Source organism: Ptychodera flava, chromosome 5 (assembly GCF_041260155.1).
Source record: "Ptychodera flava strain L36383 chromosome 5, AS_Pfla_20210202, whole genome shotgun sequence".
Taxonomy (NCBI): domain Eukaryota; kingdom Metazoa; phylum Hemichordata; class Enteropneusta; family Ptychoderidae; genus Ptychodera; species Ptychodera flava.
Window position 1 is genome coordinate 47,044,102 of NC_091932.1, and position 16,442 is coordinate 47,060,543.

The window sequence follows — 16,442 nt, forward strand, 5'->3', positions numbered from 1 at the left end:
TTTTCTTGGGGATGTACGATCGCCATATTTTGACCCTTTAGGTAAATGGGGGTTTATTTACAGGATCATGGAAAGGAAATTGAGAAACCATTATTTTATCTACAAATTGAAATACTAGTAGTTCAATGAACACGCACTCACTTATGAAGTCTTGTAGAGATGCTGATATTATTATAAAAGTTGTATGTGTTATTGAAAATTGCTAATTGAATTTTTTCAGCTATGTTGACCTAGGGAGTATGGATTGGGCCTGCCCTATCTACATTTCTGCACACAGATTCGTCAATAATTTGTATCTCTTTCAAATGAAAAATAATACTCATTTTATTTTCGTATTTTATTTCAATATTTTTATCATATAATTTTATTAAATACGATCGAAATATGCATGTCTACCACAGCTAATTTTGCTGAATTGTGTTCGCAAAATGCAATACTTCATGACAAAAGGATCTCGCTGACCTGACTCGTGGAGGAAGACAACGCCAAACGTTTTGTGAGCCGTACTAAAACTGTCGTTTCTGTAGTAGTACACTTCTTGATAGAAGCTATGGGTGATAGATACAACATTCACAGTCAACTAGAACATTTACAGTCGAAATATATCGGAACAGGACACGCAGATACCACGAAATGGGACTGGTTGACCAACCAACACAGGGATAGCTTTTGTAGCTACATCGGCCATTACGACATGCTGAACTATTTTGCGTTAGCGGAAAACGAAAGCAAAGCGAGAGTACGCTTCAATCTTATGGAAAAACTGTTACAGCCTTGTGGACCACCTCCTGACAAACCAGAAGACCAGCTCTAAGCAGAGTTAAGTTCTTTCTTTCTTAAAGAAACGAACAAATTTGTGCTGTCCACCGTTGGCTGTTCAGATGAAAATCCCTAACCCTACTTTACCTGACACAACTGCTGGACTGCCGAATTCGAGCCCTTTCAAGCATTATCGGAACAGCGATTCCTACTTCTCGCCCTCATTACCATAACCATAGAAATACAACAATGATATTTATCGCAAATGATTTGTTACCGCCGTTTCACAAAAACTCACACAGACTCCGTATTGCTGTCAACCTTGTCAATGGTGAAGATGTTCTGAAGACGTAGACGAAATGCAAAACGTGTGTTCCTTCAAAGAAGAGGAAACATTAACGAAGACATTTCAACTTCAAGGGTGTACGTCGTTTGTTCAAAAATGTGTATTCAATATGCACAGAATGGTGAAATGAAATGTTTATATGACATATCACAATGACATGATTGACTTCTACGTATCCTGCTGACCTCTACCCATCACTAGTCTTTGATCACTAAGTTTGTATTGAAAATCTCTTGATGTGCAGGTCACAGACCCAGAATGTTGTACTCATCAGGCAACAGGTAAACCATGGGTCACAGCACTACAGCTCATCAATTTCTCAACACTGTTATTGTTATTATAGATACTGACCAAGACGTATTCCAAAGTGTTTAATGTAGAATCAAACGAACAAGCTTTTATCCTAATTATTAGCACTGGGTTATTATAACTATGCAGTTCCATAACTGGTCTCTAGTTTAGTAAGGCCATGGAGGTAGAAAGAAAGACTTTCTACCTACCTCCATGGTAAGGCTGACAAGTGATCCAGTCAGCAGTGAGGGCCTGTAAGTTAAACATTTTTGAAATACTATGCCATGATTTTTACATGACTGTACACCGTGAATCCAAACTATAGTCAGGGGACTATGAAGAAAATGTGTTCCTTCAGTACATAGTAACTGCTATCTTTTCTTGACTTGCTTTGTCCATCATAGCTTCAAAATATGTTTTCAATGACCTTGCATTTCTGTGTGCAAGGTACATTCATCTCAAAATGGCAGCTTCTACAACAGTGCTTTTCACAAGGATGCCCATAGGAGGTACATGTAATGCGACAAATAAGCCAAAGTTTAATGTATACACAACATGATCCATTTTGAAATGTATTTTTCTCCAAATATTCCATCAGTGTTTGAAGTTGAACTTAAAGATACCCAGACAATGTATGACTACCTGCTAAGTCAATGCTTAGTGGCAAAATGACTGATAAACAATTCTTTGGCTTCTAGCTTAGAGATGGAAGACTTCACAGTATAGAAATATTGTTATTGAAATGACTATGAATTCTTAAAAATGATTAAGACCAGTACAGTATTGCACATTTTCCCTATCAGTACCTCAGGAATTAACCCTTTGAGCGCTGTAATTTTCTCCTGCCAAAATTTTAGTGCAAAATTTCACCAATTTTTATGAATTTTTCTGTAATTTTTTGATAATTTTGGACCAACTGGATATAACATTTCATTGGCTACAGTTTTTTCTCAAAATTTTGGCAAAAATCTGAGAAAAATTGACGGGTTTATTTTATGAAGGGGACAAAAATAGACTTTGGTGCTCAAAGGGTTAATAGTTGTTTCCATATGACACACTGTTGGCTATCAGTTTCAATTGTTGCACCAGTCATGGTATTACCTATCTTTTCATTTATCTTTCATAGTGATTTTATAGGCTTGTTACTGTAATCTTTTGAAAGATACTGATATTGATCATTGACAGGACCTGATAAACATACTTCCTTTGGCCACGATGGCCATCCTTTATCAACTGATACTTTTTGAAGGACTTTTAAAAGACGTTTATGTGACTCTCAGTATATTGTTGATTTCTGAATGGTAAATAAACAATGTTGTTTCTATGAATTGCCCATACTCTCCATTCATTGTTCATTGTATTAGCAATGCAAAAAATAGACACCTTGTTAATTTCCATAATCACATTTTTATTGTTCCTCTGCAACTTTGTGTACATAGATGTTTTTTAAACTTAGATTTTTTCTGTGAAAGCTCCACAACCTGTAACATGTTGATGGATACATTTCTTATTGTCTCTTCTAAGTACAAAATTCATTTGCTTGTTCTGCTTCCAAAATCATGTTGAAAAACCCAGTGTGAAACTTTTTATTAATAGTCTACATTCATGGAGTGTTGGATGTCATTGTGTTGTCTGCCAAATTATAGTGTGGACTAGAATCTATTTGTCAACAACGATATTGTATATTTACTGTACACAATGTGTACAAGATGTATACTGTGCTTTTCAACATTAGGAGAAGAGCAGAAAGTTTTTACTTTTTCTGGAACAAAACTTGTGAAAATTATCAAAGTTAGCTCTTGTCCATTTAGGAATGAAGTATTGTAAAACCAAGATAAAGTTGCATTTATCAGTAACTGTGTGTGCATTCCACTATGATACAAACTCTACTTAAATGATTGTGGCTTTAGGCATGGCCATTAAAAAAAACCCTGTACATGTGAAAACTCAAAATCATTCTCTGTATGATTGTAGGTCAATCCTGAAACATTTCTTAATTTGTTCTCAAATTCAGTAACTGTTGTGGACAAAGACACTGGACATTGCACACAGAAATGCTATCTTCACAACTTGAACTCTAGACATTTCTAAATTACTTGAGAAGTAAAAATAGGAAACTGTTCTACAAATACAAGAAAACATTAATGGGGAAAGACTTCTAAAGCACTAACACTTTGAGCTATATGTGTCCAGACTTTTCTTCCAGGCAAAATGCCAAAGAGGTCAACTACTCCCCTAAGTAGTGGATGTTAGTTGACTTGTCCAATTTCCTGAAATTCCCTTTATTGTAATTAATGTGGATGAATAAATGGCCTAACAGGTTTAAGCAGATGCAAAACATTACTGTGGAAAGCAGTGATTTCTGATATCAAAGAAATGTGTATCCATTTACACAGCTAACCAGCTAACCCTAAAGAAGAAATTCAAACTCATTGGGATTCCTGTCAGCCCGGTGTACACATTGTTGCATTTGTAAGGGTTGGGAGGAAAGGTGCAATCCTAGCTAGCCTTAAGCTGTTAAGGAATGGCAAGAAATTATGTTACAATATTCCAGTTGCTTGACAGGGTTGCAGTGAAGTTTATGTTTGCTCTTCAATTGACCAGTTCTTTCTGTCGTCTTTAGAACACTGTCATTTCTCAGATTTATCTTTTCCAAGTGAGCATTTAAAAACAAAAGACAGGTATGGTTTGTTTAGATGAGGCACAAGAATGAGAAACAAAATTGTTTTCTTAGCCATAGATTTTTCTCTTTGTATAGAATCATCAACTGCTGCACAACTGAATCATTGATCATAATTTTAAATACTTTATTGCGAATATTTACAGAAAAATTAAAAACCTGTGATTTTTTAAAACCACTTCAAGTTAAGTTAAGGAAGTATTTGTCTATGATTCTGTCTAGATAAAGAGAAAAAAGTACTCTAACAACTCAAATCTACTACATACACGCCTTGTGGCGGATGCGACAAAATTTACCATGCACAATATGTGCAATTTACAGTTCTTGACGCTGGTGGCGTACTTTTAACAGCCTTCCGACTCACGTATCACCGGGTCGCACTAGTACTTTCCGGTAGGATGAGTAGGTCCATTCATTGAACGGCCGTAATTGAGGTAGTTCAAGTCCATAGACTTTAATCTGATATGACCTTCATATATCTAGCACATTATTAGAGCAAACGTGCTTCTGATGTTGTTTTTCTCTCCCATTGTTTTTAAAATAAGGACTCGGAAAGACGAGTCTGTATTGAGTGATTATTTACGACCACCTAATATGCTATTGAAGGCATTTCTTGTCATTGAACCTGAAAATTCTCTTGTAATAATGACGTAACCTGGTCCGTTATTCGCACCACTCTGTTCATATTTATTTCTCCCACTATTGAACGAGCCACCACCTCCGGCGCAACTTCCAGTATAATAATCACCGCTACCCCCACCGGAATATCCGCCTCCACCGCCTGGCCCGCCACCACCAGATCTGGATCCACCGCCACCACCAAACCCACCATTCAAATTGTTATTACCGCCTTCTCCACCGTTACCGCCATTGAGAAATGCAAAACCGCCGTGCTTTCCATTGTTATTGTGCCATCCCCCTCCGTTGCTATTCATACCTCCACACACCACCCACCGGCGTATTTATAATTGACTGAGGGCGCCCCTTGTCCACCCTCCCCACCACTGAAGCCGCGTCCACCACCAGGATTGCCTGCATTCGCCTTTGTACCGTCGCACAGAGGGTCTCTTCTGCTCTGCCAGAAACTCCCTCCCCCGCCACCGGCGATGATAATTGGTGTGTTATCCTCATGTATAACGAACGTTCCTCCTCCGCCTCCACTTGACAAATTACTCGAACCATCTACACTCTCCTGGCCGACCAATATTCGTAACGTTGTTCCTATAGCAAAAAGGAAGACAGAATATAGAATTCACATTCTAACACAAGGTAATACAGGAAAGATGTTTCACTTCCAAGGGAGCGCAGACAATTCACGTGCTAAAATGTTGCATTTTATACCATCACGTGTCCAAAGAATTGCAAAATAACAAGGGAAATTCGAAGAAACATGGGCAGAAATATTAATGACGTCATAACTGACCTTGGATGTTTTATGTACCTATGGGTATTAAAAGTCTACACGGTAAAGTTTCTGAGATGGCAGGGTGTGATGAACTCGTTCTATTTATGATAGATCGAATATTTTGTTTCAATAGATTTCTGATTAAAATGATACCACCATGGGTGGTTTACAAATGTCAAGTTTGCTTGTTCGGTAGCTTGTCAGTCTTGTCGGTGGCTTGTCAGCTCACCAGCTGACAAATTCAAAGTTTGTAAGGAAACACTTAAAAATCAAGCCATCATAAACAGCAAACAGACTAGGAATTCTCCTGTTCAATCAACATTTTCATGCCATATTAAAATAATCATAATTTGGTAATATTTATTATTCTTTTTATGAAAGTAGTATGATGTGAACGAATGAAAGTAGTATAGTGTACAAGGAATTGAACTAATGTTTTTCTTGGTTTTGTACTTTCCAAATCGGTAAAATCATTTATTTACTCATCGAAAATGGTAGTACAAGATTTTCTTGAATCTTATCAAATATTTAACGATGTCAGTAAACAATTCGCCAAAGGGATGTTTTTATTGTCAAGGAAATGCTCTTCCTGTTTTAAATTACATTCCTCGGTATCGACGCATGGTGTGGTTGTTAACTGGAGGCATAAGGCCGCCTCAAAGGTGGCGCCACTCGCAACACAAGATCTAGTTATCCGACAATGGTGACCTAATTTCAGAGGACAGGCTAAGCTATGACGTCATCTCGAAGGAATTCGTTTGCGCCACTCTTAAGTTACGACTGTATCAGGTTTCGTGCTTCATTCATCGGGTGACGTCATGGGTGAGAAGTGTTAACAAAGACCATGTTTTGCACTTTCGCTCGATAACGTTTGCGCCAGAACAACTGCAGTGGACCGTAAACATTTTTGACTGTTTTCACAAATGGTGTGAGACTGACGTCAAATTTTGAAATTAAAAACATAAACAGGGGCTGTTTTTGTAAATTCTAGTCAGCGTCCTACTAGAATAATCGAAGAAAGTAACAGCGGACACACCATTTTGCACTAGGGAAAGTGAGGGGTGGAAAGGTGGGGGATTGAGTACCAGATTGAATACACCTATCTGCCATAAAACTCTGACAGTATTTTTATCCAGAGGTGTGTGTTCACTGATTCAACCTTTTGCCTACATGGGAAGTTCTACTTTGAATTTATTGGCACCAAGCTCTGACATGAATGACTTCAAGGTCAAGTGCCTCACCTTTTCTTAAGTGGACTGTCCCACGGATCAACGCCCCTCTTCCACGATACTGTTTGTAAGCTTCCCGTCGTATCCACCCGCGGCACCTACAAAGAAACAGAATTTGAGCAATTTGATAAAGTGATATAAGTTATGAATGAATACTTTGTAATGTTTTATCGTATGTAGTTTTGCCATATGAAACAGTAATACTGACTGTTCCAAGTGACACTTTTTCTCACTCCCATAGCAGAGTTTAGAATTGCAACCACTAGAAGTGCTTTCAAAATTTAGCGAAAACGATAAAGGCTTCAGACAATGTTACGTAGCTCTTTTTTAAGTTTTCGCAACCCAAATGTTTTTCGGAGAAATTATCACCAGATGATAAACAACATTAGTTACGTTTAGAGAGTCCCTGCAGTTGATGGTGGAACTGTGATTTAGATACTTTGTGCTCCGACAGGAAATGTGTATAAACGACAAAGACAAAACACAGTTTCTACTTCTTATAAACCCTGTTTTTTTCCGTCAAGGCTGTTTCTAAAAAAGGAACCGGTAAAGTTATAACCAAAGAAAACTTTCTGCTAATGCAAACAAAAATGGTTTATCTGAACTTATTTTGTGACCATCGCCTTGTCGTCACTCGGTTCCAGAGTCAAAATTTCGAAGTATGTGAACATGACAATATTTTGTTGGTGACCGCGGCCAGTGAACTTCACTGGTGAAAAGACCTTCCCAACCAACACATTCCTACCCGGTGACAGGTGTTTTTGAAGGCAAGTTGAATGTTTCATGCGGGGAAACTTAGTCAACTTCAAAAAAAAATAACGCTCACTCTACCAAAAGCGGTTTCCTTAGGAAGTAATGGATTTCAATTACTAACTGTATCCGAACAATATGTCACTTCTGGTCTTTAATTTGAAAAAGGAATTGGGCAATATTACTAATGGCCATCGCCATTGAAGCATGGCAAGTGGTATCTCCGATAGCAAGGAAGGAACTGGCGCTGTATTAAACACCAGCCTGCATGTCGTGTAGCTTTGCTGCGTTTCCGAAAATTGTACGACTCATAATCTGGAGTGCGCTGAACTTGGTTTTTATTCGGGAAATGTCACGTACTTCATTTTTGACGGAAGGAACCAGTTTGTAATTTCACTGTCACCCGAAATTGCCTTTGAGGAAAAATGACTGTTTATTTTAATGGAGATGAGGTCGAAAGACCTTGACTGAGGACGGTGCCCGTAATTCTTTCGCCTAGTTTGCGGTTCAACGTAGATTTCTAAATCATTTTGGTAGCCGTAAAATCGGAGAAGAGATCCAGTTACCAGTCTTTGCCAGGGCCATTTCCCCCGTTTCTTCGCCGAATAAACTGAACAACTCGATAAGCTGTGCGCGCGTTTGGTTTTCATATCACTGCTGCTAACATTCTTGACAGAGGATTGTGGATGTATATTTGGAAGTTGTGTTTCAATGATGATAATGATGATGATGATGATGATGATGATGATAATGCATCATCATCATCATCATCACCATTTTTTCACCATACGTTATAGGGCGATAAAGTACACCGCTATTACTCAATACATGAAACAACAATTGCAGCAGCATTCAATGCGTAAATGTCGATAATCGATCGAATCAAAGCAACAACAACAACAACAACAACAACAACAACAACAACAATAATAATAATAATAATAGTGAAATGTAGTAAATGTCTTGTCAAGTGGTTTTATTGATCTTAAACAGGTTTATATTAAAAGGACTTAGATCAATTTTTTTCGGTCATCTAACTTTTAAGCGTTCTGATTCATCTTGAGCTCCGGGCTTTTCGAGAAAATTTGAGTAGGAAGCAGTAAAACATAAGTGAAGATGTACCATGGCCATCTTAAACGTCAAAGTCAATCATTGATAAGCCGCCTAAACGTGATAAGACTGGACAAAGAAGGACAGTGATGACGAAGAACACGTACACCATCGTGATTATGCCGTATCCGTCCACATCTCGAATTCTGCTGTGGCTGCGACCTATTGACAGATTGAGGTTGGAGCCAGTCGAACAACCATCGACCGACCGCCTCCCCCCAGGGTTACATGAATCCAAATACTTTATTTGGGAGAAACAGGGAAAACGTAAAAACCTGAATCATTTTTACGACAACCGATTACTAATCTTGAGAAGAATGTGCTTCGCTGTTTAAAAAATAATTTAAAACAAGGGGGTGAGGAATTCTGGTAAACTTGAAAGTCTTGTAATGATGGGGGACCGCTGCGTCACGAGGTTATCTTTTGTTACGTTTTGACCACGTAAACGGCGTATTTTCATTCAACAAAGGGTCATCCGGACTTCCTTGTATGGAGAAGGAACGCGCGCGAGTCAGTTTAGTCCCCTAGGTCGAGAAAATCCTTTTCCTTAATTGTTCCGGGTCAAAGGAATTTGGCACAGTGCCACGGCGCGGCAGTCCGTTCCACGCTATTGCTGACTGGAGCGAAGAGTCGGAGTTGAATGTTTTCAACATTCTTGCAGTAGGCCTGAATTCCGAACTTTCACGTCATTCGTTGGCTCTTGAAATCAAAATAGGGCTATCGAATCATGGTAAATGGTGACCAAGTAGGGAAGATCCTACTGAAAAATTAATTTCATTTTTTCCCAATTCACGAGAGAAGCAGACGGTCAGCCTGATATGTATCGTTTCACACCCAGCAGATAAGGTAACACACGTAGATATCGTGTACCATGAACTCATTCCGATGCAGAAATTTAATATTTCCCATCAGGCTACAATGCGCAGACTAAACATTTTCAAATTGACCGTCCATTGCGAATTGACGACCGTTTATACCAAGGCCAGAAGCAGGAGCATTCTGACCATTTCCGGTTTTTTTTAAATTCTTACTTCACTCTCTTCTAGTAACTAGCCAAAAATAGACATGAAGAATTTGAAACTGCTATCACTTTGCTTGATTTCGCGTGTAACTTGATATTTTGATACCCGGCATTTCGTTAAAACGATGTGGAGTCAAAACTATTACGAACCCAATAACAAGAATTTTAACATCACCACTGGAGACTCCCTTGAACACACGTGTATTCGATGAATATCTATAGTTGAATCGGAATTCATGACATAGTATCGCGAACGAGAAACTAAACTATTATTAGCATGTATATAGCGGGTTAGTTGAAGATTAATTAAACACTAAAAATATATGAAAATTTCGTTGGTACTTTATAATTATGCCATTTCACTTCTAAATGAAATGATGGTCACTACTTGGTCTATTTTTATCTCGTGCGAAAATGTCGAATGGCGGTCATCATGTCCGAATGGCATGAAGTCATTTCTCACCGTTTTCACAAAGATACCATTAATTGTCGATGTCCACCGTACATGCACTGTTTACTCGCGTCAGTTTGTTTCACTCGTAAATTTTAACTCGGTTTCATATTCTGTAAATTATGTGTGGATTATATTACCATGTACTAGGTTCTTAAACCCTACTGCCGCCAAACTTTGCCACGAAGTCGTCTGGTACTCTTTCCCTATCGTTGGCGTTCTTTGGGCGGACTGGTTTTAGGTGAAATAGCGACTCCACTACCAGCACCTCTACACGGCATTATTTCTAACTTGATGACGAAATAATTGCGAATGCGTAATTTTAGCACGTCATCTGTCATGGCACGCCCAATAAGAAAGTCACGAAGGGTCCCGTTCAAGAAAAGACATGCCTCAAAAATCTGCCCTCCCTCCATCATGATTAATAACCGTATATCGTAAGGACTTGTTGCAACAGGTGTAAACTTGTACATACGACAAACCTATCCCTACTGGATTACGAGTTTGTTCTTCAGTGAATCATCAAACACGCTGGGTGGTGTATGCTTGGCTCCTCGTGTTCGTGTCAATAAGACTATGTTACTTATCGAAATATTGTGGGTGGATGGGAACGTTAAACAAACAAATGTTTGGATCGTTCAAAAACTAGAAGCTCTGTGTAAAGTTAACGTAAAGTGACACATAACGTGTCCTTAGGAACGTTCATAAGGTTGAACTTTGGCCTGAAATGAATTTTGACCTATGTGTTACATCGTTAACGTGTTCCCTTGCGCGTTCATCGCACTTCATCTACGACCAGTAAGATGGGCTCTTTAATATGAAAATGACAATTAAATAGTCTCGGAAAATATCACATGTTCTTCTACAAGAACTCAGCGAAAATACTTTGTTCATGAAAAGTTTAGTCTTCGGTTGTGTAGAGATTCTTGTTTCAAAGATCGGTTACTTTTACTGCTTGGGCCTTGCAATCACCGTGATCTTTGCCACCTCCCCATTTTCACACCAGCCTATACCTAGAGTACTAAAGACAGTATTTTAAACTAAATTTCATCGCATATAGAGCATGAACTATCGTTAGATTTTTGTCGTAATGGAAATATGCCGAATTAAAATATAAATTGTTAAAATAGTTCTTTAAAAATATGGACAGTTCTGAAAAAAAGTTTACATGCTCTGTCTGTCTCACTCCCTTCGTACAGTACTGCAAACAGACAAGCACATGTAGACACAAACACATATACACACATACTAGTAGACAGACAAGCACATGGAGACACAAACACATATACACACATACTAATAGACAGACAAAGGCAACGGGCGTCGACTAGTTCAGAAATCCCTACATATCTGAGACAACTAAAAACGCTTTTGCTATGAGAATATATCCGTAGCAAGTGTGAGCGAAATATATCGAAACTCCAGAAGCAAAATTGCGAATTGTAATTCTGATCACCTGATCAAAGGATCTAGCTAATGGTCCGGATATTCCTGTAATCTTTGGCAGGCAATTTTCTGAATTCTGCGTGAGACAATAGATTATCATGACCACCCCCACCCACCCCTGCCTGAATGTTCGAGTGGGTCATCACCACCACAGACTGGCACACCATCCGGGTTGAACGAACATGAATTTCTCAATCAAATCACGATATCGTCCCTTTCGTATTTTTGCTACTATTAATCGTTCTCTATGCCTAGACGGGATCACTTTCAGTGGTAAAAGGTTTATCTATATCATTAAGGCAGTACGCGCCTCCAAATTGAACGACTTCTTAAAAAATTTGTTCAAACTTTGTTTAAGCAAGCTTGTAAACATTCCCTTTCGAAGTAAGGAATAAAAATCAGGGGTCACCGCGCAAAATTTGATATTAGAGAAACAGATTGCCGATATTTACAGACGCTTAAAATTCAAAATGGCCGCCATCCTTGGGGAAAAATAAATTTTCGATTTTCTATCAAATAAGCCAGTGAAAACTTTACGTACTCCATAAGCTTCAAAATGAACCCCTGCAAGTGGCAGACCAAAGAGGTAATGTAAAGGATTGAGAGGCGCATTCTGCCGTAACACTTTGAAGTTTTTTTTTTCATGCATCGGGGATAGGATTACGTCAAGTAAGGAGCTACACCCAACTGAAGATCATTAAAGTGGGAGATCAGGCTTTGTGTTCTCGTATTCGCAAGCTTACATGTCAGCAGTATGGGAGGACGTTTCAGTTAGAAAACTTATCTAATCACTGAAAGAGGATATTGCGCCTACTCTTTTCTGTCAGATGTCGATTTTTGTAGAGCAGGTTCATATTTGCAACGTAATGGCGACAGACAGACAAAGGTCACGCAATAAGTGACAAAACGCAAAGACAAAAATACTGGTGCCGCCAATTAAGCTGTTCGTGCAAAAAGGTGTTCGTGCGAAGTTTTTCAGCAGGCGGGCAAATTTAAAAACTGATCAACGGTTTGGGTGGGGAAGAAATTTCAATTGTTTTAGTGGGCGGGAAGAACATTTTGACAGTGGATACTAGAAATACGTAGAGGGATGGGAATGGTTGATAGAACTTCTGGGGAGATTAAACGCCTAACATAAAGGGGAGCAATGTTCCAAGGTATACTGCTGGCTGCTGGCGCGGTTTTGTGTTGATCTGGGTTGCCAAGTGGTCATCTTGGGCATTGGGGAATTTCAGTAGTGGGAGAGGGCAGTGGGGAGCTTGAATTGCTGTGGGGAGTGGAGAGCGGGCAGACTATAGATGGAGGACAGTGGGCATTACAATTCAGTAGGAAGGCACATTTTCCGTGTATGCCAGTGGGAAGGCAGTTACGAACAGCTCTCCCTCCAAATTTTAGGACAAAAATAAGTAAAATCGGTATATCAGCCTTCAAAACATGTTTTGTGATGATTTTGCGAAATTGATGAAAATTAGCAATTGGCGGCACCTGAAAATAGCCACTGCACACGTCATAACAATACCAATATTCATCTTTATCTCACACAACTCTTAAATAAACTAAATAAATAAATACTGGTAAGTCCGTTTTACAATCACAGTTCCACATGAGTAACCAAGAACGAAGTACCAACCTGCCGCTTCTATGACGTAATCACCCGTATAGGGTATTGTGAGTTCTTGAATACCACTATCTAAGGTAACCAAGCGTTCATGGTCTTGGTCTTTGTAGAAATTGCCCAGCGACTGCGGACCAAATCTTCCAAATGTGTTCAGCGTTGTGAGGCGAGCTGCAACCAAGAAAGGTGTGGTTCAGTTACTTTAAAAAATAGACTGTCAAATTAAACTAATCACTGTAATGACATGGTTCGTAACTCGTCATCCAGCGACAATTTTACCGGAGAAAGGGGGATTTTATAGGTTATTTGATCATGTTTGTTCGACTAATCGCTTTATAGTCTTATCGTTTGCCCTAACAAATTAAAACAATCGATGACAATATAATAGATGACATATTTTTATGATATATGCGTTTAAAATAATTTATGAGTATACTTAACACTGCTCATGTTATATTAAACTCCTAATTATTGCAGTTCAAAGATATTAGGTTATAATTTTACCATCTGCATCTTCTTTGTTTGATAGACAGTTTAAAATGGTTTATAATAGGTCATTATCCATGTCTATGTCATATTGCCCAACTGCTGAATGCCTCTCTTATGCCTAGTTGTAATCGTCCCCTTCCGACTTCTACCCGGCTAGGGCTGTTTTTTTATTGGGCTGCCTACTGAACATAGCGACGGAAAATGTGTTAATCAAATTACATTGTCATCACTTGTTTTCGCTTGATGGACTTTCCGAAACTCCCGTAGATTGTCATGGGTTTTTAATTGAAATTGGATGGAACCCATTGACATTTTAAATCTCATATCTGTCAGTCAAACTCACAAATTCTGAAGAACTGGTGTCTGTGCAAGACCGGGGCTTTGAACCGTGACCGCGTGTCTCTATAGCGTGAAATCTAAGCAAATGAAATGAGTTTTTGCATGGGATCCGTGGGATGGTTGTTGAAAGATTTACTGTACAACAGAGAGTGTCCGTAATTTCACATTTGAATTATTTACACATTTCGCCAATCTTGTGATACGAATGATAAAACATTTTTATCTTTCGGTCAAAGCAAACCTTGTTATTCAATAAAGGCAGGTTTTTGCGTGTACGCTGAAGCGAAAACGAAATGCGCACAAAAAGGCGTTGGCACAATACTGAGAACATCAAACTTGTACAAGTTTTCTGAGAACATCCATCGCTGGCATTTCACTTGCACAATAATTCAAGGTCGCAAGTTTGAAATTTACAGTAAGCCAATCGCCAAATGTTCTCTTAGTGACTGGCGCATTACTTTTAGGGAAAGTATTAATGTCTTTGCCAAGTCGTGAAATTACTTGTGAAATGGAGTTTTCTATGATGCCTATACATTCAATACATCAAGCTGAGAGAACAACATTGTTTGAGACATACTAGTATTTGGTTTCATGACTCTGTACCAGAAAAATAAAGATTATAAGTGGTCATTTGTAGGAGTCCATATTTGCCTCCTAAAATCTAAATAATCTCTCTGGTGGTCATCTTGATCGCCGTGCTTTCACATTGTCAATTAGACATTTGTCTGCATAAATCTACAAATGTTGTTTACTTCAGCAACCAGTTGGGCTATACACATGAAAATTAGGTTGACAAGTTAATACCCGGCGTCTAGTCGGCATACTTTCGCGGGTAGGGGTCCATCAACGAATTTTCTCCCACCATGACAAGGCACGGCGGTAAAATTCCAGGATTTTGCGTCAATTAGGCGAATCCCTTCAACTCTGATATAGAATCAATTCACTCAGGTTATCGTCAAATTCGTGGTATGGAAAGTGCGTGTTTTAAAAAAAATAAGACATTTAGCAGTCGACAATTAAAAATTGATTTTCCATGAAGCGGCATAAGTTTTACACATACACAGGAAATAGACATCTGGCCTTGAAAGTGTTTTTCTAACAAAGGAATTTCGATCTTTGACCTTGAAATGTTGTCTTAAAAAATCGCCGGTGTATTATGGGACGGAAAAAAACGCGGTCCTAGATGTGAGCCTCGAAGCCAATGTAAGACATCCTGCAGCACGAAAACCGCGACGCATACGGAAATACTTGATGGACGTGAAGTCTCCTCTCAAAAATAGGTTGAGAAATATACTCAAAAAGTAGATAGTTTGGCGAAGATTGAAGGAAAAACTTTGCATTTTTAAGGACAACTTTACACACTGCCACACAGCTACATTTATACAAGTGTGTACTTTGCAAATTTACTTTACAAAATCCATCGTTTCATCATTCTCTTGAAGTCTATATGCATCTTAGCTTGCTATGCTGCGATACTACTCATGCATGTATTTGCACTTGTTCTGTTTACCAGTCCATGGCTGGTTGTTATACAATTAATCGTGATTGTCTGTATCCTGTGTTGTAGAATAATACTTCAAATCAGAGATTTTTACGATATCTGTGCACGATATCTGCCGACCTTTCTCTGACAAAGAATCACGATAAATGATGCGATGTAGTATGACATAACTTACAAAATGAACTGGCAAATTTCCAAACAAAATCTTACCTGTAAAACCAGCTGAGCGAGAAGCACACTGCTGAAGAGCTTCAATTTCTGTCTGGCAAGCCTCGTACACGTCATCGCCTGCTGCCTGGTCAGAATCTACATTTTGCAGAAAAACGAGGAGTACTGCAAACACCAAACTGTGCCTTAAAAATCGACCCATGATGGAATGCCTTGTGTTGCTGGTGTGATACCACTAGTACCAGCTCTCTTGAAGAACTCGGATTGTCTGGCAGTGAAGTAGATTAGACAGTCTTAAATACATTCGGCCACGCCACGCCCACGTATAGTGCATAGGTGATAGAATATGGTACGCTTGGGACATTCTTTGTATGAAAGGCGACGCAGTACCACATCAATGATAATCACGTGTTAGGTGAAACCCCGGAAATGATATCAACTATGAGTAATTACGATGACGTATGTGACAGTCAACCATCGCCACCAATCAATCCTACTAAAATTGGTTTGAATTTTTCGGCAGACCTATTTATGTGGCAATTGGTTTTCTAATGACGTTCTTTTGGTGTCACATAGTTTTGAGTTCGGAGATAGGAATCGTCAAGTAAACCGGAAAAGATTCGATTAAATTCGGGGGGATCCTTTTGATGTTATACCTGGAAAAGACAGCGATGTGCGAAATTCCTTTGGGACGGACGTGCAGGGGTACCACAATATCTGGAGTAAAAACAGCATGGGAAGTCATGCGGGCAAATGAAATATAGTGAACAAACATTAACTCAATAACGATCAACGGCGCTCTTTCTTTACTATGTGGGCATTTCCATTAAAAATACCAGGCA

The 16,442-nt window shown here is 38.9% G+C and overlaps 2 protein-coding genes across 2 annotated transcripts; both read right to left on the reverse strand.

The window, feature by feature from the left end:
• Positions 1–2,780: 2,780 nt before the first annotated feature.
• LOC139134131 (uncharacterized) lies at positions 2,781–15,946 on the reverse strand. The gene is made up of 4 exons (XM_070701049.1): positions 15,643–15,946; positions 13,119–13,274; positions 6,723–6,808; positions 2,781–5,297 (listed from the first exon to the last, which is right to left on the reverse strand). Exons 1-3 carry the CDS (start codon positions 15,800–15,802, stop codon positions 6,750–6,752), a joined length of 375 nt encoding a protein of 124 aa, XP_070557150.1. The 5' UTR covers positions 15,803–15,946; the 3' UTR covers positions 2,781–5,297; positions 6,723–6,749.
• LOC139133780 (uncharacterized) lies at positions 4,652–5,011 on the reverse strand. The gene has a single exon (XM_070700546.1). The coding sequence runs from the start codon at positions 5,009–5,011 to the stop codon at positions 4,652–4,654; it is 360 nt and encodes a 119-aa protein (XP_070556647.1).
• Positions 15,947–16,442: the final 496 nt, after the last annotated feature.

Bases quoted from the DNA above. Each gene is read 5' to 3' on its own strand.
- LOC139133780 (XM_070700546.1), bottom strand. From the start codon at position 5,011: ATGAATAGCAACGGAGGGGGATGGCACAATAACAATGGAAAGCACGGC.
- LOC139134131 (XM_070701049.1), bottom strand. From the start codon at position 15,802: ATGGGTCGATTTTTAAGGCACAGTTTGGTGTTTGCAGTACTCCTCGTT. The intron at 13,275-15,642 runs GTAAGATTTTGT...TCTTGGTTGCAG, and splicing joins TCGCTCAGCTGGTTTTACAG to CTCGCCTCACAACGCTGAAC. The intron at 6,809-13,118 runs GTTGGTACTTCG...GTTTCTTTGTAG, and splicing joins TTACGTCATAGAAGCGGCAG to GTGCCGCGGGTGGATACGAC.